Consider the following 25,569-nt stretch of genomic DNA (forward strand, 5'->3'; position numbering starts at 1 on the left):
TAAACTTATTTTTTTTGTAAAATAGTACCTATCAAAATCTGGAATCTGATTTTTATACGAGTAAATATCAAGATGAGACAACAAAAGTGGGATTTGTTTTCAAATTCTAGAACAAATCCTACTATTTCATCAGCTTTTCTTAAACAGGAGATAATTTTCAACTAATTTCTGAAAGAAAATTAAAATCGTCAAAAACTTACATGGGACTCTTATGCGAATCCTGGCAGTTTTATAGTCACCTTTACAACCTCGTGTTTCTTGAGTGTCACTGAGTACATACATTTTGTTATTAATACGGCAAAATTAGCTTACGTCTGAATATAACACAGTGTTTCAACTTGCCCCGATTCGCGGGGCAAGTTGAAACGATGCATATAAAAAAATAATTTAAATATAAAAAATATTCATAAAAAAGTTTGTTAAGGTTGCTTATTTTTTATGTATAATATTTGGCCCGAACTAACAAACACCGCAAACGGATTCAAAATATACCAAAGGGTGATTTTCTTCGAATTTCAACGTTGAAAAAACCGTTTCAACTTGCCCCGGTGTACCTTAATAAATAAAGGAGGGTAGATAGACTAATGGCAGTGATAATTAAAAACACAACAACAAAGGGTCGTTACTCTCTTCATCGGTTTCTGTATTTTTTTCTTCAGATAACTTGCGCAAATAAAATAAACTATAAACTCTTGGGAGGTGAATATAAAAAAGATATGTAAGGTAGCTCACGGGTAAACCTATTTATCATCTGGTAGAGTAGTTCCTTTGGTTTACTAAAAAAAGGTAATTAAACAAACAAAGATGTTGCGGAGATATCATAACGGTGTGGGACGTTGTCCCTTAAACGTAAACTGCAATATAAAGATCATTGGCTTTGGTTCAATCATTCATGTTTTAAATATGTGGATGTTAAAAGTTGACATTGTCATTTTCTGACGTTGACTTTCATTCTTGCATTTGGGGTGGGAAAATGGCAATTCTACAGTCTGGTAAATTGATGTTGTTAAAGTTGTTGGTTGAAGTCTGTTTGTTCTGTAGACGATGTTGGGTAAGCACATGGTGATCACCATTTTCTCTACCACCAAAACCGGTAGACGGTGTAAGCTCTTGTTGGTTGTCTTCTACCTACAAAAATGTTTCACAAAGTAGCGTCATTTTCATGTTTATTTGGTTTGCATAACACTATAGTGGTTGAGTATTGGTATTAAGGCAAACGGGTTATACTGAGATAAAATATGTAAAGTTAAAATCAAACGTGTTGTAATCAGCGATTATTTTATATGAGTTTAAGCTGAAAAGATTGCTTCAAAAATCTTTTCTTTAAGGTTATAGTGCGCGCTTAAAAACAAAGGGTTTTATATGAAAAGTAAAAAATCAAAGCAAATTGTTAAATTCCCGAAGGAACTGGTGAAGTGTCTCACTCTACGAATCTATGAGGTCTAAGATATGCAAAAAACTATGGGGCTTTAGTTTTAGAGTTATCATTCCAAAATGGGACAAACTGAAACAACGAGGTTGTTTTGCCCCCTGTGCTCGGGAAACTAAAAAGGATATTCCTATTAAAGTATGTCGTTTGCATGTTTTCGTTTGGTTGTAGTCTCTCTGTTAATTCCATCATGTGTTTTTAAAATGAAAACTTCTTAGCATTAGTAAAACATAGTTTGAAAGTTCTTCTTGTTTTGTGGGATGGGGTTTTTGCTCTGGAATGGGGAAAGGATCGTCAGTTGTGTGGGATAAATAGCGGGAAAATGGTTTTTCATTTTGCTATTTTTTTGCAGGCAGTTTCAGGAGCGCCGGTTGCTGCGTTCAGAAGCATATTTTTACATTTGACTCGCCTACTTCGGTCTGCCTTTTGGTAGTTTTGAAAGCGTTCGAATTAAAGCGGTTAATGAGTACTCTACGCTTTTATGCAAAGTGACTCGAAAATAGAATTAGTTGTCTTTTACAAAATTCTAGAATATTTGCTGTTAATATAGCGCTTCGAGTGGAAGTTGTACGACTTGATTTGATTACTTAGAGTGTACATAAGCTTCTTGTCATCCCGCCTCAGACCGATATTGGTGTAGTTGTACATTGCATCAATGCTTTTTGGCGTTCTGCAAAAAAAAAATCAAGTTTAGTTACTAAGATCAAATTGATGGATTAAAAAAGCATACTTTCTCTCCGTTCGCAAAACGCGTTCGGCCCAGTACTGTGGACGAGGGATGTCACCCGGCATTCCACGAGCCCGTCTGTCCAGGTAATCTATGACGTCATCATAGTAGTTCTGTCGATAGTTGTACATGTAGTTGTACTGAAGGAATTTCGGGCTGTAAATCATTATTGAGATGAGTATATTTGAACGAATTCCATTTCACTTAACTCACCGAACCCAGTGCTTGTTCAGAACAAGCTTGCGTCGCTGAAAATCGTCGACAATGTCCAGCGGCTCGGCACCGCGAGTATTCTTCACTACCACACGGGCTGATGCTTTCTCATCATCCATGGTCGCGAGGAATTTGTGCTACCACCACTTATTTCTGTGGAAAGACGAGCAGTAGGGAAAAATATCATACGATTAATCATTCAAGTCTGCCAGATATTTGCTATCTCAGTTCAAGGATTCCGTTCAAAAATAAATCACTCATCGGGATAAAAGGCGTAGGAATCAGGGTTCAAAATAGTATTGAATGCAATTGTAGATCGTATGAATATTTCCAAATATTTTGTGATTTAATCAGTAACACACGGTGAAGTATTTATAAGAAATTGAATATACTTAAAAAATAATGAATAAGATATAATACACGACATTAATGCAATTATATTTTGCATTAGTACTTTTGCACCCTGCTGAAAATCCTTGTACGACTGTGAATGACCACCGATTAGATGTGACTGCAAATGAGGCGGTGCAATCGCAGAAAAAATAGAGGCGTTGTAAATTTAGAAAATGCAATAGAGGACATTTCGTGCTGCATTCTGCCTTTTGTAGATCGAGATAGACGGCGGCGTGATGACGGCAACGAACACCCAGTCAGCTATGTCAAACTGGGCAGCAGTTCAAAATTGTGGGTTATAAGGAAAACAATCGTCGGGCCGTATGAATGATGGTGCGAAAGTGTGCTGACTAAGATTAGATGCGTTTCTTATTTTGTTTCATGTGCAACTTTTGAGTAACCTTAGATAGGCAACGCTCAATTTAGTAGCTGTGTTTGTTTTGATGCCAGAGTTAAATTGGGTGGATATTGTATTATACATATTTTTAAATGGCTTACATTATTCGGTCCGTCAGTCAGTCAGTTTCGTCTGATCCAAGCAACCCATGATTAATGTAATTCGTTGAGTGAACGCAAATAAACCATTTATCATGTGCAGATTCATTGAGGTACAGTCACACCTTGAAAATATGGACCATTCCATCGAGGAAATTATACGTAGGAAATCATTTATTTCATCCAGTCAAAATACATAAGGATAAAAATCCAGTGGAAAGTTTTCCCAAGCTATGAACCTATCATCAGACAAGTGTAAGTTTTGTCGAATTAACAATTTGTTTTACATTGGCAAGTTGAAGTAGTCTAGTTTATGCATGATACTTTGTTCATTTGTATTGCCCTTTTATTTAAGTGATAATGGACGTGTTAGATTACGAAATCTGAAAATGCCATGTTCGAGCTCCAACATTTTGCACCACAGCAAGTGCTGGCAGCGTTTGTTTACAAAAGTAACAGGGTTGCTGAATCGTCTGGAAAAGTATTCGCACATCTCTTAATATAGGATCCCTACTCAACATGTTTGTTCAAGACGATACTTTATGTGTCAGATGTCCACGTTCTTCATCGCAGTAACCCAATTTTCATACTTGAGAACAACAACAAGCAAACCAAAACAATAAATTTGACATTCAAGATACCAACCTAACCATTTATGCAAAATCCGGATTACTATGGATGAATCATTTTGATCACAAGTGCCGTATGGGATAACAGCGCCTTTAGCGTTGGAATACAAACTACTAGTGCAATACATGGGCAAACGGTGGACCAAATCTTCGCTCAGGATCAATTGTATTTTAAACCGATGGTTCTAAGCTGAACAATCAAGTTAGAGCAGGCGTGACTTGCCCAGGGATATTTAAATATTTCGATTCCCATGTTCAAATGGCCAACTGTGTGATTCTGTGTCCGCGTATACAGCTTTATATGTAGACGAAGAATCAGAAGGAATACATTTGGCTGTTACGCCCTTTTCAAATGTTGGTCTAGATATGTAAAAACAAATCTATGTATGTATGTATGTATGTTCGCTAACTACCTCTGAACCACTTGACCGATTTCAACCAAATTTGGAACACAAATTCACTATATTTAGAGAAAGTGAACGACGAGGGTGGGAGGGTCATTGAAAACGGGTGAGGGGAACTCCTTAGAAAACAATAAAATCAGTGTAACTTTTAACTTCTAGGTCCGATTTCAACCAAATTTGAAACACACATTCTTTATCTGAGGTGAAGATGACTAAGGGGTTGGAGGGTCATTGTAATATAAAAGAGGTGTGGAGGAGGATAACTCTTTAGAAAACGAGAAAATCAGTTAATTGCATATTATTCGGCAACTCGGCCGTACGAAAAACCATTTTTTGTTAAATATCTTGGCTGTGCATATGCACAGCATATATGTTTCGAAATGGACAAATTGATATGAAATTTGCGAAAAAGAATCCACGTGTCTTGGAGGGGCTCAGAACCCTCAACCTCCTACTCTCTAGATAGGCGTGATAACCCCTACACAACAAGACCACTTAAAGGACCCGTTTGCGGAAAACCGTTAGAATCTGAGTACCAACCTCCACCGCCGATAGCTCTCTTTTTGCAAATTGAATATCTTTCGGATGCTTGATTTGTCCAATCTCCACATGTGCTTTACTATTGTATACCCACAGCCAAGCGAGTGCACATTGTTTATTAAACGAGAGGATCACCTCCATGCCCCCAGGAACTGTCTGGGCAGGACGGTATAGAATGCGAATTCAATCGCACTCTGCTGTGCCAAAGGCTTGCTTGGCTAAAGCATTTGATGAAGTTTGATTGCCTTAACGTAAGCGGTCGCGTGTACTCAGACGACTAATGACGGTGAAAGACCGACACTTGATTACAATTAATTGCATATTATTCGGCAACTCGGCCGTACGAAAACTATTTTTTGTTAAATATCTTGGCTGTGCATATGCACAGCATATGTTTCGAAATGGACAAATTGCCAAGCCTTTGGCACAGCAGAGTGCGATTGAATTCGCATTCTATACCGTCCCGCCCAGACAGTTCCTGGGGGGCATGGAGTGTGATCCTCTCGTTTAATAAACAATGTGCACTCGCTTGGCTGTGGGTATACAATAGTAAAGCACATGTGGAGATTGGACAAATCAAGCATCTGAAAGATATTCTAATTTGCAAAAGAGAGCTAACCGCGGTGGAGGTTGGTACTCGGATTCTGATGGCTTTTCCGCAAACGTGACCTTTAAGTGGTCTTTGTTATGTGAGGGGTTATCACGCCCATCTAGAGAGTAGGAGGATGAGGGTTCGAGTCCCTTTAAGACACGTGAATTCTTTTCGCAAATTCAATATCAATTTGTCCATTTCGAATACATATGCTGTGCATATGCACAGCCAAAGATATTCTTAACGAGGAAAATCAGGGTAATATGTTAGCCCTCAGGTCCGATTTCGATCAGATTTGGAACACACAGTCTCTATCCCAGGGGAAAAGAGATAACAAAGGGAGTTGAGAGAGTCATTAGGAAAGCAGGAAGATTGGAGAGGGTGGTTATATTGTTTAGTTAATGATCCTTTTGCAACTTGAGCCCCTCAACCGGTTTCTACCAAAGTTGGAACACAAGGGAACACATAGTCTCTGTCATAATACGATTATATAATAGAAGGGACTCCATGTGATTGTCGCAGGAGAAAGAAGGGGGGCATGTTAGTGGAACGAACGTTTTCACATACTTGTTAAACGCATTAGTACATTTAAACTGAATTTGAGTTGAAGGGTCATTGAAAAAAGCGGAAGGTGGTTACGGGACGTGTGGTTATTTATTATTATTTAGAAAACGGCTACTCCAGTAAAACTTCTGATCCCCTTGACCGATATCTCCTCAACAATTGGGTCATACATCCTTTATCCTAAGCAGGCAATTATACATGGAGTTGAACGGAAAAGGGAGAGGTGTAAAGAAGTAAGCTCCGCGAGGTTAAGCATCAGTACATCAGGTGTGAAAAACGTAAGGCATAATGTACGATAAGCATATCGGACGTTGGGCATATTTCAAATTTCCCATTATTTAGTTAGGTTGTTTGTGATTGTAAAATTCCTCGGCAACCAATTCTTTTAATTGAAATATCCTTATATAATATCATATCCTTGAAAACATTTATCCTGAAATGACATTTCGCCCGAAAATAACAATCCCTCTAAATACCACTCATCAAAAACACGCGGATATGACATTTCCCCGAAAATGACATTTCCTCGAACATGACATTTCCCCGAATATAACGTACGTTTCCCCGCAAATGAGAATTTCTCAAAAATATCTCCCCGATTTGACATTTCCCCGAAAATAACAATTTTTCGAAAACGACACTTCTCTGAATATGACAGTTTCGGTAAACATCTTTTCCTCGATAACATCAAGAATTTATTTGCCGGAGTTAATGTTTTTAAAAGTGATGTTTCGGCAGCTATTCTCAACAGATCCTTGGATACCTGCCAAGAAACGTTATACCGTTATACGACCTGAACTCAAGAATGTTTTGGATGCCCTTCAGTGTATTAAAATGCAGAAAGATCAGTATAGCATTTCTTGGCAGGTATCAAGCGAAGCTGTTGGGCAAGTTTTGATAGCTGCCGAAAACTTTTTGAAGGCCGTTGTTGCGTAGGTCTTACGAGCTGAACTTGTTCAGCATTTCACGCATTCTGGAATGTCATTATGGAGCACGCAGAAAAATTTCCAATAAGTCATTTGATTTCTTTGAACTGGACAGGATGACCTGAGCTTGATTTGAAACAACCATTGCGTTTCTACTTCAAGAACGTTTTTGATGGACTTCAGTGTATTGAAATACAGAAAGATCGGTATAACGTTTCTTGACAGATATCCAAGGATCTGTTTTGGGTTTTGATAGCTGCCGAAAACATTTTCGAGATCGATGTTGCGTAGGTCTTACGAGCCGAACTTCAGAACGTTTCACGCATTCTAGAATGTCACTATGAGGCACGCAGAAAACAAATCCATGAGTCTTTTGATATCTTTGAACTGAGTAGGATGTACTTTGAGTATTTTCATGTGCACATTACCTTTCACTTCTATGGTAGAATTGAAGACCTGAACTCACGGATATTTTGGATGAACTAGAATGTTCCAAAATAGTATCTTCAACATATAAATTTGATTACATATATGTCTATTTTTTTTTGTGATATTTTTCCATCCTGTTTATGCAATAGTACTTTTATTTTACGATTCAGTGTAATGGTGTCCTTCAGATAATTTATTGATAAGTTTTTGTGATTCTTTGGAGGTATTCAACTTTATAATCGGTCCTCCTGAAAGTGAAATGAAATAAAAAATTTTTCTTCTTTACAACACACACGGTTTGTGTATTCACAAAACTTGTAGCAAAGCTTCTGCTGAAAAACTTTATCGAAGATGCCAAGTTTGTAATTTCATTACTTTATATTTTTTATATTTTCTATGCCAACAAGTTTCAAACATGTTCATTGTTCATCATGAGCATACAAGCATATGGAGACCATGGTACATTGTTTCATAAACTTCTTGTGACTAATACTCTTTTAAATGGATATATTTCCTCATTTTAATCCATACACTATTCATTTGAGTTTTTAAAAATGACCATCGTGACCGCATTTAGTCAAATTATATTTCCGATCAAAAAAACCAGAAACTTTTACGAGTTCATAATGTGAAAAAACACGGCAAATGCTGGGTAAAACAGCACCATTTTACTTCCGTACCTGAAGCAATAAAATAGCCCCATCTCGCGGTTCTTAGTCTCTTACCAGCAACTCCTCCCTACATCCTCGTGGTGCTGGCCGGGATACGAGCAACCTTAGGGCGAACCGAAAACTCGGTTCGTGGAACTCAAATATCTCAACTTCATCGGGCACAGCATACTCGCCGATATGCTCAAGGACCGTGGATTCGGCATCATAGCGCTGTAGGAGGTTTGTTGGAAGGGTCAATGGTGCGAACGTTTTGAGGTAATCATACCATCTACCAGAGCTGCGGCAACACACGAGCTGGGAACAGCTTTCATAGTGATGGGCGATATGCGAGAGGCGCGTGATCGGTGGTAGCCGATCAACGAGATAACTGCAGGTTGAGGATCAAAGGCCGTTCTTCAACTTCAGCATAATCAACGTCCACTAACACTCCAGGTACGTGATGATAAGGACGCATTCTACACGAGCTGGAAAGTGAGTACGACAGCTGACCAACGACGTCGAAATCATCATGGAGATTTGAACGCTCAGGTTGGCCAAGAGAAGGAGTTTAGACCGACAGCAGTTATTCCAATCGTTCGGGGCTGTCAGTTTGAATATGAATCTGAAATATTAGAGTAAAATCAGCAGGGATTCAAATCGTTCGGGGCTGTCAGTTTGAATATGAATCTGAATCATGCACTTTCCCAGCAGTGGCTCAAGATTCATTTTTATAACAGTCGAGATTCAAAAGCTTAAAACTGTTATACCGCTCAGTTCTATTTTCTGCAGATTTGAACCACGAATGAATCGCGAGATTCAAATATTTTTCAATTGTTTTGGTGCATGAATGCGTCATTTTATGTACGGATCAATCCACTTTGCATTTACCGCGCCTTCCTCAGCACAACATAATCATTTCATTTAATGTAAAAATCAAACATGAATAGAACATTGCTGGGGAAGCCTGTGAGTTTGTTCTATTTTGGCTCATATTCAAACTAGAATAGTATTCGAAAATTTGCAACCAAACTGAATCACTGCTGATTTAATTTTCTCAGCAGCTGTTCTAGATTCATTTTATACCAGTCAACTGTCAAAAATAAACTGGTATAACGCTCAGTTCTGTTTTTCCAGATTTGAACCACGAATGAATCACGAGATTTAAATGTTTCTCAATGGCAGTGTTGCATTTGAATGCGTTTAAAATATTGACTGAACCCGTGATCATAAGAACAGCACGCGCGTTCCGTTCTAAAGTTGGACTCAAGGGCTTTGCTTGAACACAGTATGAACTTTGTTATTCGCTCAAAGGTCTGTCAGTTCGTTCACACCTGCTTCCGGTTTTCTGTTCACCCGCTATGTAATCAAACCCTGAGATTAAACCAAATAATTCAAGTAAGTTCATAAACATTTGTGTTTTCCATTCGAATCATATATCTTTCAATAATTGCAAAAAAACTAATATTGACTTTTTTATTTAATAAATAGTTTAAGAACTTGATGAAATATTATGTTTCCTGCAAGTCAAGATTCGAGAAAATGTATGAAAGAAAAAGCACCCTTTGCGTTATTCTGATTTCATCTACTTCAATGTATACATATTATTTAACGAACAAGTTGTTGATTTTAGATTATACAAATAAAGAACGAAAGAAATAAAATGAGAATCCGCCATCCTTGCCAAAAAGAACACTATTGTTCTTAGAACAAAATCCTCGTTCGCCTTCTGTTATGGGAATTTAACTCAGGATTTGGCCGATCAATCACTATACTAAGGCGGTAGCAGATTGTTTAAGAATTGGTGACCATGTTTCAACGGAATGCTATTTAATAGACCCACGCCATTTGCAAATCAAAACCTAGGACGATCAGCAATAATTCCCGATGAAATAGGCCGATTAAAGCTGCAAAAGTTTCTGCGAAGCAATTTGGTAGTATTCACAACCATGTGTATAGATAAAGTATTTCAGACAGCAATACAAAATACTGGAAGAAGGCTGCTGTTCAAAAATTGAAGTATTTTACCTACCTTTGACACGAGTTAGTCCTATCAATTAAATTCCACTGTTTGTAGTCCTTTTGAGTCATTTTTCCGTGTATTAAGGACCGGGAAGCAAATTTCCGGATAAGCAGCTAAAATTCCCTGATCTCAAATTCTAAACCCCACCATGCATCCTACGTCATGTTCTGAGTCACATTTCCATATTGTTACTACGAAAAGTACCTGCATAACATTTTTTAATTTCCTTGAAATTCTGAATTATCCGTTGACTGAAGCGTCTTAATTATAAATCTATTTACGTTGATTGATTATGATTCATTTCAGTCTTTGTTATTTACTATTCAGAAAACATCCTTTTTCCGGTTCAATTTTCAAACTACCAGCTGTCACTTCAACTTTTCCTTTGCTATTTGGCATGGCATACTACTATGATAACCCCAATTACCAGCTTTTTGTTTCACTGTGTTGAAGATTGGCAGGCTGGCGGTAGAACTTTGACAGCTGCGGTAGAACTTTGCGGAATCCTCAAAATGGAAAATTTTGAAAAGATCCGCAATACATACATATACGTTAATATTAAAAAAAAAGACTTTATAAAGGCATCAGATTGTTTAATTTCACTTGATATTTTGAACGCGTTCAAAAATAAGAACTGAACGCAGAGTTCAAGAGCCAAATGAAAATTCTGAACGATGATCCAGATGCTTGATCAAGTTCAGATTAAAAGAACGAACGGACTTTTCTTAGCACGCGTCCAGTTCAAAATGCAACACTGCTCAATGGGCTAGGAGAACAGGACGTGCTCATCAGAAAAGTAGAAACACTAAAATTTACCACGGCAGGGTAGAGCCAACGGAATTCAAAATAATTTTAAAATTCAAGCTGATTTTTTTGAAAATGGTTTATTGCACGGATTAGAATATTAATAAACATCAAAAATAGTACCTTTGCCGGGATCGATTCGAGAAAAACATTTATTATCATGAACAATCAAATAAATATATGATGGAGATAATCAAAAAATTGACAAAATTTAAATAATAAAACCCACTACCTTTCCAGGGTTATCAGTCGAAATAAGGCCACTATTTAGAAATTTACTGCAAACCAGATGTTCGGAGGTCCCACGTCTTCATTACAGAAACGACGAATATCATTGACCTGGCCTATTCAAAAAGGTTATGCAGGAAAGCGTGTGCTTGACATTAGGCATTAGTTAGTATATATGTATATATGAAATCATCATTTTAGACTACTCAAGATATTCCGATATAAGGAATTTTCCACATTGTAAATATTCTTATCACACAAATTTGAAATTGATGCCTTTAGCAAAGTTAATTCGGTGGGAAAAATATTTGAGAATTTTACAAATAGGCATGCAATATTCTTGCATGTTTGAAATATTACTCTGGAAGATCCCTCGTACCAAGACCCAAGTTGTATTCGGCAACATTGTTCAGGATGTCCAGGAATACAAAGCGGTGCGCGATATAGTGAGCAGCTCTTCCAAGAGGCAGCGTTAATGAGCAATGATATATTTTGGTGCATAGTATTTTTGGAAAACATGAATGTATAGGTAGAATATACCAAAAGTTTTCTTTGTATTCAACCTGCTCCAGCGATGCAAATAATAAAATGCGTTCACAGAACTCCAAGTAAACCCTGGTGTTAAGGCCTTTGAGTCTACACGCATAGCCAAAGATGAGCCAATTTGCCACGTATTTGTCAAATTATTAATATATTTTTTTCCGTCACAAAACAATTCATTCCCACCAAACGACCTTTGCTTAAGACATCATTTTTACAAATTTCAAATTTGTGCGATAGGAATATTTACCATACAGAAAATTCAGTACATCGGAATATCTTGTGTAGTCTAAAATAATGATTTTAAATATATCATCACCTAGCGGCCAAGTTCTAAACTAATCAAAGCCTCATGTCAGAGCTTACGCCTTCTTGCATAAACTTTTTGAAAGGTGCAGTTTAAAATGGGTAGGCCAGCGCCAGCGGCTAGGCTGGAAGGCTGAGGCTGTGCGGAGAAGTGAACAGAGAATGCTTTTTTTCCCTTCCATAATATCAAGATCATGATGATCATGAAGCGGTGGACGGAAAAACGCGCCAGAGACTCGTCCGACAATAAGCGCTACCCATAGAATGCCAAAAGGCGGGGGTAGAACGGAGATCAGGTCCACAAAGGGCAAAGAGCGTAAGAAGAGGGCTGGGGGAAAACAAGCTAGTTGGCCTCTGGAGACGGGAACCAGTGGTCGAATGGTCTTTGTGAAAGGAGTTCGTAAACGTAGCATAAGGCGGACGAAAGCGGGCAAGATGATCCTCGTCCAAGAGGGCGCAGTTATAGTGAGGCTAAATGGAATGTACTACTGCAGCTGCTACGCTCCACCAAGGCGGCTGATAGACATTTCGCAAACCAGTAGTGTAGTGTTGCGTGGGTATCAAAGTAGCGTAGCCGTTGTACTAACCAAAGGAAGCATACACTGCAAGATGCCAAGCTGAACGTCGTGCCTCCCGAGGCACCTTCCAGCGATACGGGGTGAATCGATAATCGACGTGTGGGCAGCAGGGACTATGTCCGAGGGCTTGACGATCCCTCCCCAGGCAGAGTTGTGCGAGTTGTGGGGCTTCCTAGGATGTGGTGGGGTTTGACAGTAGGCCCTGTTAAATTCCTATAAAAGCTGTATGTATCCGTAAGTAGGCCCCACCAAAGCGACCGTGCGCCGCTCAAGCGCACTGCAAGTCCTGGTATCAGGTGGGACACAAAACAGACCTGACACGATGGCCCTCCGACGAGACAGGAGGTTTGCCCAGGCCCAATAAGCCGCCTGGAAAACCAATAATTACGAACAATATAGAGATAATACGACTCGATATAATCGGCGAACCTAGGCGACGAATAAAGGATCACGATTGGATGCTTGGAACATGGAACTGCAAGTCGCTAGGTTTCGCAGGCTGCGACAGGATGATCTACGATTTGTGGACCCTCCGTAGACTGCGTGGTTGGCGACGTGTAGCCATGGACCGATCCAAATGGAGAAGACTCTTGTATACCGCACAGGCCACTTCAGCTTTTGTCCGATTAAATAAATAATAAATAAGATAATCGACTTAACGTTCTTCAATTTAAGTCTGCCTGGTGACATGTAGTTACTCCTACGCACAGCAGCAATTTGGCAGTATGATAGGCAGCGAGGTAAGGAGGTAGCCAAATCGGCCACATAGTGCTACATTAATGCTTATAAGTTTTCAAATAGCCGCATTGTGCTAATGGTTACGTATGGTTATTAATGATAATATGCGAAAAGCATATTCTTCACTTAGTTGTTGAAAAATCCTTAGCAAAATCCTGTTGAACCGATATAAGTTTTCAGGAGGCACTCCTATTGCCACCTAACATATATCACTCAACCGTATGATAATCGAATCACTGGTTTTCTATTCGCATTGAGTTCTAGTGATGAGCAAACAATCAGGTCATCCTTGCGTAATTATGGTCGAGGACAAAATCGAGGGACCCAAGTAGATATTTCAACCACACAAGTTCACATTTCAATACAGCACACAAATAGGCCCTGCCAGTTTGAGTAATTAAGAAATTATCAGCTAATATCTAAAACTAGTACAAATAGTCAAGTATTAGAACTCTTCATGTGGTATCACGAATGAACAATTGATTATATAATTATTGAATTTGGACCAAATCACTGATGATCGATCAGTATTCAACCCTTCCTTTCATCACTTTTCCGTTTCTGTGATCACAAATCAGTCCATGCACTATATTGCTATTCCTTCAGACAGTCCATTGAATCACTTCAAATAATTCATAACAATCACAGTTCAAATATCCATCGATTGCGATCTGTATTTCCCCTCACTTTCCGCGGAACAATCAAATTTTCCAATTGAGGTAACCACTTCCGTACCTGAAGAGGATGAGCTTTAATCCGGTGGAATGAACAAGAGACTAACTTTATCTCGTGCAAATCATTATTAAATTGGCTGGGACCACACCGTGAGTGAGATGGCACGACACGAGCACCGACCGTTGCACACCGGCCGTAGCCGAGTCTAAAGAGTTTCCGCAGAAAACCGTTCGATTTGCGTGATTTCGAACGGCGATTTTATGTATTTTCGCCTTGATTTAAGTGCTGCTGTTCACGTTTGGTCAACACGGGCGGCACACCCACTAACCGATTGAGTTAGTGGCAACGATGCGTACGCGTGGGAATATTTATCGTATTGAGTATCATCGTCTTTGTCGTTATTTTTTTGCAAGGATAGATCGTTGCACATTAGGAGAAGATGCGACAGAAATCGAATTCCAAAATGAGAGTTATAAATGTTCGCAGATCTACAAAAATAATATAACATGGATTGTAAAAAAATTAATTGGATTGTAAAAATAATAATCGAGAAATAACTACTGCCACGGATAAATCCATGAATTATTCACTTTGACGCCAATTTTTATCAACTTTTGGTGTTGAAAGCAGCGTATTCTAGTAAAAATAAGAAGACACATGACGGTGTTAACTTTTACAGATCCTACAGCATAGGAAGATCATTTTCAAATGCTTTAAATAAATTCTAGACAGAATGTAATTAAAATCTGACTGATCCATACTACATGATAGATACATTTTTGGAAAATATACAAAAAATGAGATAAGTTTCAAAATATGTACTTCAGAACATTTTCCGTGTCGTACATCAATCAGATTTTAATAACAATTTGCCTACAATTCATTATAAGTATTTCAAAATTACAGGTCGGACTCGATTATTCGGGGTTTGACTATCCGGAATTTTAGACTATATTATCCGGAGGTTTTTTTATATTTACGGACTTGAGCTTGAGCTTGATTGACTGCTCGCAGTTGCTACTCCATTATGACCAGATCAGCTGTTCTTGCACAGGGAACCAACAGATGTTTGCTTGGGACTAGCACACTCTTCAATGTACAATACTGGTGATCTCTGATAAGTCATACTGTCGCCTGCCACGTCAATGCAAGTCAATGTAGGAAGGGTGGAAATGATGATGCAATCACTCGCCCACTGCAAAGAATATACCTCTGCACTTGCCACGAGTTCATGCAGAATTTGTCAGGTTTCTGGGTTAGGTTGGAGAGGCAGAGGTCCGTCTTGGTTAACGAGCTGCCAATGTGATAGATAGGAGAAGGTAACTGATGGAATTTCCAATTGGATGTAGAAAACGAGCTCTATATGTTCATTTCCAATTCTAGCAGATTACTGTTAGAATACTCAAATTGAAGGTATAGGAATAGTAATGGAAACGGTATGGAAGTCCATTTCCAGTTCTGGCGTTGCTAGAACATGAGAAATAAAGAAAGATACAAAGTAGGAGAATGAAACGGACCTAGGATTGAACCCACGACCTCTGCGTATGAGGCAGATGCAGTAGCCATATGAACAAGCCCGCCTCAAAACAAGAGAGATCACGCACTGAACTGGTTAATTTTATTACCGAGATCACGCACTGAATTGATTAATTTTATTACCGGCCGCGCAATGCAGAACACAATAATTCAGCCGACCGCGATCGTTCTGCTGTCCGAAACAAGAGATCACGCACTGAACTGATTAATTTTATTACCGGCCACACAATGCAGAACACAATAATTCGGCCGACCGCGCGATCGTTCTGCTGTCCGAAACATGAGAGATCACGCACTGAACTGATTAATTTTATTATCGGCCGCGCAATGCAGAACACAGTAACAAATAAGACAAATAAGACAAATAAGACAAATAAGACAAATAAGACAAATAAGACAAATAAGAGTCATACAATAATTACGTTAGCATTTATGAGGGGAGGGGGGCTCTGCCTGTTTCTCAAGCTCCATGAAAATATAAAAATTGTTTGGGAAAAATCTTACATGAGGGGAAGGGAGTTTGAAAAACCCAGAAAAATCTTGATATTCCTCAGGAATCCCTTCGGATATTTCTTCAACTTCTCCGTTTATTCCTCTAAAAAAATGTCCAATGCGAATTCCTCTGGATATTCCTCCAGGATTTTTGTCGTATATTGCTTCAGGAATTCCTCCTTATATTCAAAATTCCTAAATAACTGGAGGAATATCCGGAAACACTACTGGAGCAATATCCAGAGGAATTCCTGGCAAAATACCCGGAAGAATATCCGGAGGAATTCTTGGAGTAATGTTCGTAAGAATTCCTGGAGGAATATCCGATTGAAATCCTGTAGGAATAGTTAAAAGAATTCCTGGAGGAATATCCGAGGAAATTCCTGGTGGAATCTCCGAAAGAATTCCTGGAGGAATATCCTTACGATTTTCTGAAGGAATTCCCGGTCGGAGGAATTCCCGAAGAAATTATTGCAGAAATATCCGAAGGAATATCGGGAGAAATATCCGGATGCATTCATGCTGGAATATCCGTACCAAATACCTGCAGGCATTTTCGAACGAATAAGGTACACTGGGGGTTACCTGTGAATCAAATTCATTGGAAAAAGGGACAATGTGTGCAAATAAGAATTGATTTTATGAATGCAAAAATTAACTTCTCACGAAACCTAAAATGACAGTTTGGGCTTCAAAGTATATTCTTGCACAATGTTATGGTGTGGTAAAAACTGTGAAGTATGTACAATTCCAATTTTTCAAGTCAATTTTTACACTTACCCCCTTTTTCCACTTCCCCCAGTGTAGAGGTGTGCGCCGCCGTCAGTTTTTGGCACGCCGCCACCGCTGACAATTTTGCATCGGCGCGCCGCTGTTTTGATATTTGTCAAACCGTTAATCTATAATTTTCCACGCCGATTCAAATTCAAAGAAGTCCGCAGAATTTCCCGTTATATATCCCCAATTCATAAAGTTGAAACTTCACTGAATTTTTCGTGAAACTACCAACGATTTGCTTGAAAAAACTAAGAAGAACTTCGAGTCCAAATTTCGTAGGAATTGCAAAGAATTCCTGTTGAAATAGAATGTTGAAATGCAAAGAATTCCTCGTTGAAATAATATTTTCGAACAGAGAATGGTTGTTTGGCAGAAGGTCATTTGGCCGAAAGTCAAATGTGGTTTTGCCAAATATGAAACCGTTTAGCCGAAGACCATCTAGCCTAAAGTTTTTTTCTGAAAAAATCCCTTGGCCGAATAGCTCAACTTGTCGAAATGGACGTTTGACAGGACATCCGGCCAAAAGTGTCGGAGTGTTTTGCAGAAAGGTAATTTTCGTGGCAAATGGCTCTTTCTGCAAAACAACCTTTTTTACTAAACGGCATTTTCAGCTAAATGATTTATTCGGCAAAACCACATTTTCGCTTGCCATAAGACGAATTTGTACAATCCTATTGAATGCCACCACTTAATTTTTCATTAACATTTTCGGCCAAACGGGAGTTTCAGCTTAATAGGGTAAACAACTTTGTTGGCCAAATTATGGTTTTGGCTGTATGTCGCTTTTTACCAAATTATATTTTTGGTCAAATCATTTTGGACAAACGGTCAGTTCAATTCCCAATAGAATTCGGCTTACTTTACTATACTTATTCGAATTACTCACGACCAAATGATGGGAAGAGCTATTTGGCTGAAAGGTGTTTGGTCGAATAAACCATTGACCATACGATCAAAAAGTCGTTTGGCCAAATAGATCATTTAGCAAAGCATAACTATACAATGCCCAATTGAGCAATCTACTGTGTATTGCCGCAAATTTGTACTTGGACAGTAGCAGTAGCAGTTGTATACCTGGGCAAGTCCTTAGAATCACGGAAGGGAGAGGGGGAATGTTAGATCAACATCTACTAGTGAAGATGTAGGGAATCCATACTACCTTCATCGATGTTTCGGGTAGGAAAATTTTTGTTAGTGGGTAAAGTGAATAATAGGGAGCTTTATTCGACAATATAGAGCGATTGTCAATAATACTATATGCTGGAAAATTATTTAAAATATTCATTAATTTACTTACCAAAGCAGAACAAGTAATCCGCATCTTGCAAATGTTTCGCAACATATACCGTTTTGACTCAAATTCCGAACATGACTCATATTCCGAATACTGCCGTTTTAGTTTTCATCGAACGCTAAAAATAAAACTAGAAACTCGGATTTCGATAATGTTCTGCGTCCTAGCTAAAATACGTCCAATCGCGCATCAAATAATTTACTTACTTGAGCAGGAACACGATAAAACAGGCACTGATTGATTTTCATTTCGTCTGTTCAAAACAATAAAATAGGACCGCCCGAACTATCTGCTTATTGTCAGATTCTGTAGATGTAATACACTGCGCGGCTATTGAGATGTTCCAAAATGGGTGCTTACACAAAACTTCTCGCGGCTAATCACTGTCGAAAGATACGACCGCGCTAAACGATACGCCACAATTATATTTACCACACGCTTAAGTCAAGTACATCGCATGAATAGCTTTCACATCACGGCGACGCCTTGGCCAACTCTCACTATGAGTGAAAATTTTGTGTGAAACATAAGCGGTCGCTTGTGTGCCTCCTATGCATGATATGTGTAAGTGAGTTTGCCTCGAACTGTCAAAGTCCTTCGGTCGCTATGATGGCGAACGTATTGCAGAATGTGCTGCAAGAAATCGAACTTTTCGGAGGTTTTCATTTTGTTTTGATGGCGAAACAAAAAAAGTGCGATACAATCATCGCACTTTGTTTTGTTGATCGAAACGATTGGAGAAGCCTCCGAATAATATCAGAAAAGATGGCTTACTTTAACATTAACAATTGAGGGTTAGGTTCGATTTCCGACGCTCTCTCGCTGTGTAAAATGAACTCACCGAAAATCATCGGCCATCAGTTACACAAAATGTAACATCGTAGTTACTCATAATATGAGTTGTTCCAGGAGAGCCCGTTTTGTGTGAACGGAACACAAAAATATGTAAGTCATTTTAAGCGTGTACACCGTATACACTCTCGATAAGTAGCACACCGTGAGAGAGTTTTCGGTATTGCTACGATAATGAACTGATTCAGGGGCTACAACCATGATAAATTTCTTTTAATAAGCCCCATTTGTGGAGGCACCTGTTCTGATGATGCATTTCAACTTGTTTTGTCATACGATGTGCTTGACTTTAAGCGTGTATACAGACGTGATAAGTGAGAGATTTTCTCATTCTCCTTTGGATTCAAACCCTGCTATTTACCCATACGCAGTGTTGCACATTTGAATCTGTATTTTGGAGTAAAAATCTTTTTCGTCTGTATTACAATTCTAAAATCTGTATGATAAAATTTGTAGAAAACTCGAAAATATCCCTGAATTTGAATGTGATTTTTTTAATCACAAACTTATTTCTATTTCTACCAATTTCAAACAACCATATCAATCTCTCCCTCGAATATGTTATGGTGGTTGTTCATACTTTCACATTATTTTCGATTCTGTTGAACGAAAAAAAAAACTCCACAACGTGTGATGCGAGATTTGATTTTCGATACTGTTTTTAAAATCTTTAAATGACTTGATGATTCCACCCTCAGGTTCAAAATTGTTGTGCAATAAAATGTGCTCCACAGCCACTGACGCTTGCGAGGCGTAGCATTGCCAATCCAGAGACAACAATTACAATTCTTAGGCATTCTACTTGTCACACAAGATACATATACATGCAATTGGTGGGCATAGAAAAGCCTTTATTTAAAACTGTGGAAATGCTAACTTGAAAAGTAGGCCAAGTTGTTGGAAGGTCTCATGAAATGTAGAGCCATTGGAAATGAAGAAGTTTTTGTAAGAAATAAATTGTGTTCTGCAATGTCCAAAATCTGTCAAATCTGTTTAATTCTGAAAAATCTGTAATCTGTATTTACAGATTCTTGGTCCAAAAAAGACTCTTAAATCTGTATCATTACAGAAAAATCTGTATATGTGGCAACACTGCCCTACGAATCAAGAAAACGGGATGCAGAAATCACAGGCGTACCTTTCCTGAATGGTACCGCACAAACCAAGAAAATCAGACAATACTAAGCAGAAACACGACGAAACATGCACTGACTGATTTTCATTTAGACCGCACCGAACAACAAAGTCGGACCGCGGAAGCTATCTGCTAACTGAGTAGAAACCCGACAAAACAGGCACTCTCGTTTGGCCGAATTATTGGCCGAAAATATCGTACTCCGAAATAGTCTTTTGGCCGAAAAGGTCTTTTGACCGAAAGGGCTGAATGGCCATTTAGTCGTATGATCCATTCCGCCAAATGGCCCTTTCTATCAAACGACCAAACGGCATTTTCAGCTGGCTGACTTATTCGGCCAAACGACCATTTCGGCCAAACAACCTGTTAGAAACAATGGCTTTTCTGACCGATTGTCGCTTTGACTAAATTCAATTTTTGGTCAAACCGTTTTTCATGTAATAACCGTTTCGCCAGAAATGTCTTAAAGTTTTCCGCGCAAATTCCGCAGTATTTTCTATGTTTATTTTGTAAAATATTCAGCAGAAATTCCGAAAAACTTTCCGAAGATATTCAGAAAATTTTCACACAGAAATTTGTATCGATTTCTTGCAGAAATTCTGAAGAATTTCTCACGAATAATTTTCCTTGCAAATTCCAAAGAGTTCTAGAAATTTCAAAGTAGTTCCCGTGAATAATTAGGAAATAATTTCCGAAAGAATATTTTGGAAAAATTAAGAATTTTGTAGGGAAGTTAATGTCTTAAAAACATAGAAAAAAAATTGAAAAATAAATGTAATAAAAAATTGCCACGCTGATTCACGCCGCCACCGCCGCCGGCCAAAATTATGACAAACGCCGCCGCCGACGATTTGTGAACCGGCGCACACATCTACCCCAGTGTACCTTATCTGGAGGAATATTCGAAGGAAATCCTGGAGGATAATCTGGAAGAATTCCTGGAAGAATATCCGGAAGTATTTCTGGACCTATAGCTGGAGGAATATCAGAAAACGATTATTTTGTTTATTTGACTTATTTGTCTTGTAATAAAATCAATTGTTTGTCTCGACCCTCTCCTATATTTGATTTTGATTTATGTATTTGGTAACTTCATGTTTGCAAATGTGGGTGCGCTATTTTCTAGTGTCACGCTAGATACAAAATTGATCGCTCTCATCGTTTCTTTCCAGCCGTGCGCCACGATAAAATGTGCTGTGGGCTGTTCCTCAAAATGGTAAATTTCGTATGAAATTTGGAAAACTTGGTTTAAGTAAGAAGACTTCCCTTCAAAATTCAATCTCCGCCAAAAGTAAGATTTAGTTTTCAAATACTTACTTGATACTTGATGGGCTACAACTCTTCGATGAACCTACGCCGAATGGTTCGCTTCCAGTCGCCCTGAACATCGAACGCCCTCAGGACCTCTTCAACTGCAAAAAGCCATCTTGTACGTGACCTTTCACGAAGCATGCGGCCTCTTCTAGGTTCTGTACTAAAGTAGAGTTATCAAATTGCAAAAAGAATTCGGCGATATGCCCCTGAAAGACTTGAAATTTAGTGAAATTTTTACTATTTGCAAAATATATAAGGATCCTTGCAGAGTCGTGGGCATTTCTGGATCATCGTATGGAATATGTAAAACCATCTAGAACTGGATGAAATATCATTAAAGTTCTTTACTCATGATTCCTTTCAGTCAATCGGTCGATATTCGAAATCGGTATCGGATGCTTTAGAATGAGTCTGTCAGTGCAGTGGTGTGGGAGTCAGTAAAATCCAACTTTGAAGTGGAGGGAATTGCTATCAAAAGCAAGAGGGCCGTGGTGAATTGGAGCAGTGATTTTCTAGATGGGCTTCAAAAAGAGTGAAGTAGGCTCTGATTGAAAGCGATCGGGAGGAAGTTTTCTGTCAATGTTTTTAAAAAAATTGACTTCTTCTTCAATTCAAATTCAACTTCAAAAAATAAGTAGAAGATCTCAAGTCATCGTATGATGAATACACTATCCGTTCTGAACAAGTTGGTGAAGAATGGAATGATCTTCACATAACGTTGTTCGAAATCAGCGTTCGGGATAAGGATTAATACTTATCCAGATGATATCGGAATAAAATGTAGAACACTTATAAAGTTACCATGGTAGCTATCGACTGAGTTACTGAATCACAGGGATTTTTTCTCGGCTTCGCAGTCTCTATGCAGTTAAACAACTACTTATTATATATTTACCGACGTAAATACACAATATTTCCACCACAGCTAGTGATACAAACTGACCGTTGACCGAAAAGTGAGAGATAATAACCGAGTTCAGATAATAGCCTTGATTAATGTTTTATGTTCAGAAGAGTTACCAACTTTTCCAATTTTAGACGGATTATGTTCATACAGAGCTTTCGAAACGATAACAGCAATACATTTCTAAATCCCTGAAGAAGATGTAACATAGCATCGAAACGTCGGTAAATAGATAATAAGTAGTTGTTTAACTGCATAGAGACTGCGAAGCCGAGAAAAAAAATCCCTGTATAAAGATACCTAAATCCGAGTTTCCTAAGTTTCCTAAGTTGGTTTGTTTTTTTTTTCTTTCATATTCGAGTCTTCTCGTGGCTTCTTTAATGCAAATTGTAGTAGCTTATGTGGAACAAATAACTCAATACTTTCATACAGATAGCCTGGTAGTGTGGATAGAGTAAGCGCATCCCTACGGCTATTATTGTTACTAAGGACTGTATCGAAAATAAGTTATCCACATCATTTTATTCGAATAAAATCGGATGAATTTTAAAAATTTATTAAAATTTGTCCAGCAATATATGTTTGTTAAGTTTTATGAAAAAATATAATACTGAATAAATGTTGCACTATTCAACATTTATTCGAGCATTTCTTCCTGGTCACAAATCGACATAAAATTGCCTCGTTTTATAACATGATTACTCTCTGGTCCAAATTCGTCCTTGATTTTGATTTTCTTCCTTTTCCGAGAGGAAGACGTAACGAATATTCCCCAAGCTTGTTGACCATGAATGTTTACCTTTAGGGGTGGATAGCGAAACGCTTGGTCATATTATCCATCTCGATGCCCTTCTTACGGAGCCATGTGTCCAAAACTCGAATTTCAATATTCCTTTCAATTTGCGATACAACAAATTTTCAACAAACACACAAATTATTTTAGAAACTTAACATATGAATACATCGATTGCAGGGTAAAATAAACCAGCCTTCATGAGCTTTTGAGTAGTACCATTTTGAAAGTGGATAACTTATTTTCGATACAGTCCTTATTCTGTGTTCGAATCTCGTTGCGGCCATACAATTTTGTAATTGTTCTGCGATAATTCTCTTGAAAAGTGAGCGAGACGTAAAAACGCGATGAAACGAAAAGGGATTTTCATCTAATAGGCAAGATTTTCGTTAATCTTTCTTCTAGAGAAAAGGTTGATGGGTGAGTTGTTTGAGCTGGTCGTCATGGATTCTCTAAATGGTCACTGTAAACATTATATCAGTACCGATCAACATGGCGTTATGGAAAAACGTTCTACATGTACGAATCTACTGTTCTTACATCATACGTTACAGACAGTATGCTTGCTTGTAATCAAACAGATGTAATTTATACGGATCTAACTGCAGCATTTGATAAGTTGAACCACAGCATTGCGATCAAGCTTGACAGATTGGGAATTGGAGGCAGCCTACTTGCATGGTTTGGTTACCTTACTGAGCGCCAGCTGACAGTTGCTCTAGGCGATTGTCGCTCGGAAGCTTCTTTGCGATGTCTGGCATCCAGGGTAGTCATCTGGACCGTTGATATTCCTTCTCTACTTCAACGACGTGCATCTAGTTCTAAAAGGACCGCGATTATCATTTTGCAGATGATCTTAAAATGTTTTTGCGCATATGCTCAATAGCCGATTGTCACTTACTACAAGACCAGATCGATGCTTTCGCTCAATTGTGCGATCTAAATCGACTTGTAGTTAACCCGAAAACGTATCGATCATAACTTTTCTCGGAAGAAACAACCGATTACCTTCAACTACTGCCTGTTCGGAACGACTATTGAAAAGTCGAGTGCACTGTGTGAAAGATCTCGTGTTCTATTGGACTCAATGACATACTCGGATCACATTTCATATGTTGTTGATAGAGCATCCAGGTCTCTTGGATTTGTGATCAAAGTACAAAGACTTTCACAGACATCTACTGTTTGAAAACACTGTATTGCTCTCTCGTGCGATCTGCGTTAGAATACTGCTCTGCGGTCTGGAGTCAAACTATAATAATGGTGTCAACGACATCGAATCCGTTCAACGTCGATTTATACGGTACGCACTCCCAACCTTCCTGGAGAGATCCGCTACGACTTCCTCGCTACGAGAGCCGTTGTCAGCTGATCGCAGAACCTCTGTGTATCCGAAGGGATGTATGCAGAGCATTAACCGTCGCCGATATTTTGCAAGGAAGAATGGTTGTGACACTCTTCTGCGGCAAATAAACATCAACCACAACCCCGACAACTGCGGAGTAACCTAATGCTAAGACTTCCTTTTCGTCGCCACAAACTATGGGCTGCGTAGTGCTCTCCATGGTTTGCAGCTGCTTCAATGAAAGTGGCGTCGGTGTTTGATTTCCACTTGACGAGATAGTCTCGCCGGTTCTTCATCATTTTTACCGACCAGAACAATTGACGCACATAGACTATAGTTAATGTATTAGTGATTGTATTGTATTTTAATCCTTGACAATGTTTTTAATGTAGTGATGTGATATTGTATTTATATAGTTATTCAATAACCCTACTTACATCAGCACCTATTCGGACTTTGAACCATCGACAGCGATACATCCAGATTGCCCGATCAGCAGTTTAATTGTTAAATGCAGGACACGGACCAGTCAATCAGTCAGTTCGACAGAGTACGCAGTGATGATAGTGTTAGCAATAAAGTGTAATCGTTTCTCTTTTCGATAAATCAAATGTAAATGAGTAATAGGTTTTTAAAACCCGAACGTTCCGTTGAATATTGATTGGCGCAGCCGTCCGGTATCTGTTCGAAGTGCGTGAAAACAGTGTAAAAGTTCGTTCGTAAATCCGAATTAATGAATCCGCGATTACTTTAATAGTGAAAGCATCCAGCGTCATCGAGTGTGCTAGGAGTCGAGACTTCACCGCACGCCACGGACAACAGAGAACCCGATCCCCACGATTGTAACAGGTAAGCGAAACTTGTGATTTTATCTACCTCGCATGTTCTTAGTGAAATACGAATAAATATCATTTTCATTTACCGTATTGAAGTTGAACCGTCCTTAGAGGAAGTTGAATTTCATCGCGATAAAATTAAAATTGATCGCGCGCGATTACTCGTTCTAGAGAAGTAACGTTCGACAATTCAATTTATCGTCGGGTTAGCAGAGTTCTTGAAAGCCGCTCCCCAAACAGAATTAGCAAAGTTCGAGAATTGCTATTCTGCGAAAGACACGAGTTCTTAGAGAACGTGTGTTTCTAAAAACGTTTCAGTTAATCCTAAAATTCCTAACAGGGCCGAAGCGCCTTGCAGGTTACAAGGAAAATACTGAAGAATAAGAACAAAACACGCGAACAATACGTAAC

General features: G+C 38.7%; 1 protein-coding gene across 3 annotated transcripts in view; it reads right to left on the bottom strand.

The window, feature by feature from the left end:
- Window positions 1–622: 622 nt before the first annotated feature.
- Window positions 623–25,569, bottom strand: part of LOC134210693 (flightin) — an 81,761-nt gene continuing 56,814 nt past the window's right edge. Inside the window, exons 2-5 of one of the 3 annotated variants that reach the window (XM_062686906.1) lie at window positions 2,370–2,522; window positions 2,160–2,312; window positions 2,017–2,099; window positions 623–1,128 (exon numbers count right to left, since the gene is read on the bottom strand). In XM_062686906.1, coding sequence (XP_062542890.1) covers window positions 1,079–1,128; window positions 2,017–2,099; window positions 2,160–2,312; window positions 2,370–2,488 — 405 coding nt within the window. In that variant the 5' untranslated portion in view covers window positions 2,489–2,522 and the 3' untranslated portion in view covers window positions 623–1,078. Of the gene's footprint in view, window positions 2,100–2,159; window positions 2,313–2,369; window positions 2,523–13,940; window positions 13,959–25,569 lie in introns of those variants that run through there. The other 2 variants (XM_062686905.1, XM_062686904.1) reach the window with 2 other exon arrangements.

The sequence above is a fragment of the Armigeres subalbatus genome, chromosome 2 (assembly GCF_024139115.2).
Source record: "Armigeres subalbatus isolate Guangzhou_Male chromosome 2, GZ_Asu_2, whole genome shotgun sequence".
Lineage (NCBI taxonomy): Eukaryota > Metazoa > Arthropoda > Insecta > Diptera > Culicidae > Armigeres > Armigeres subalbatus.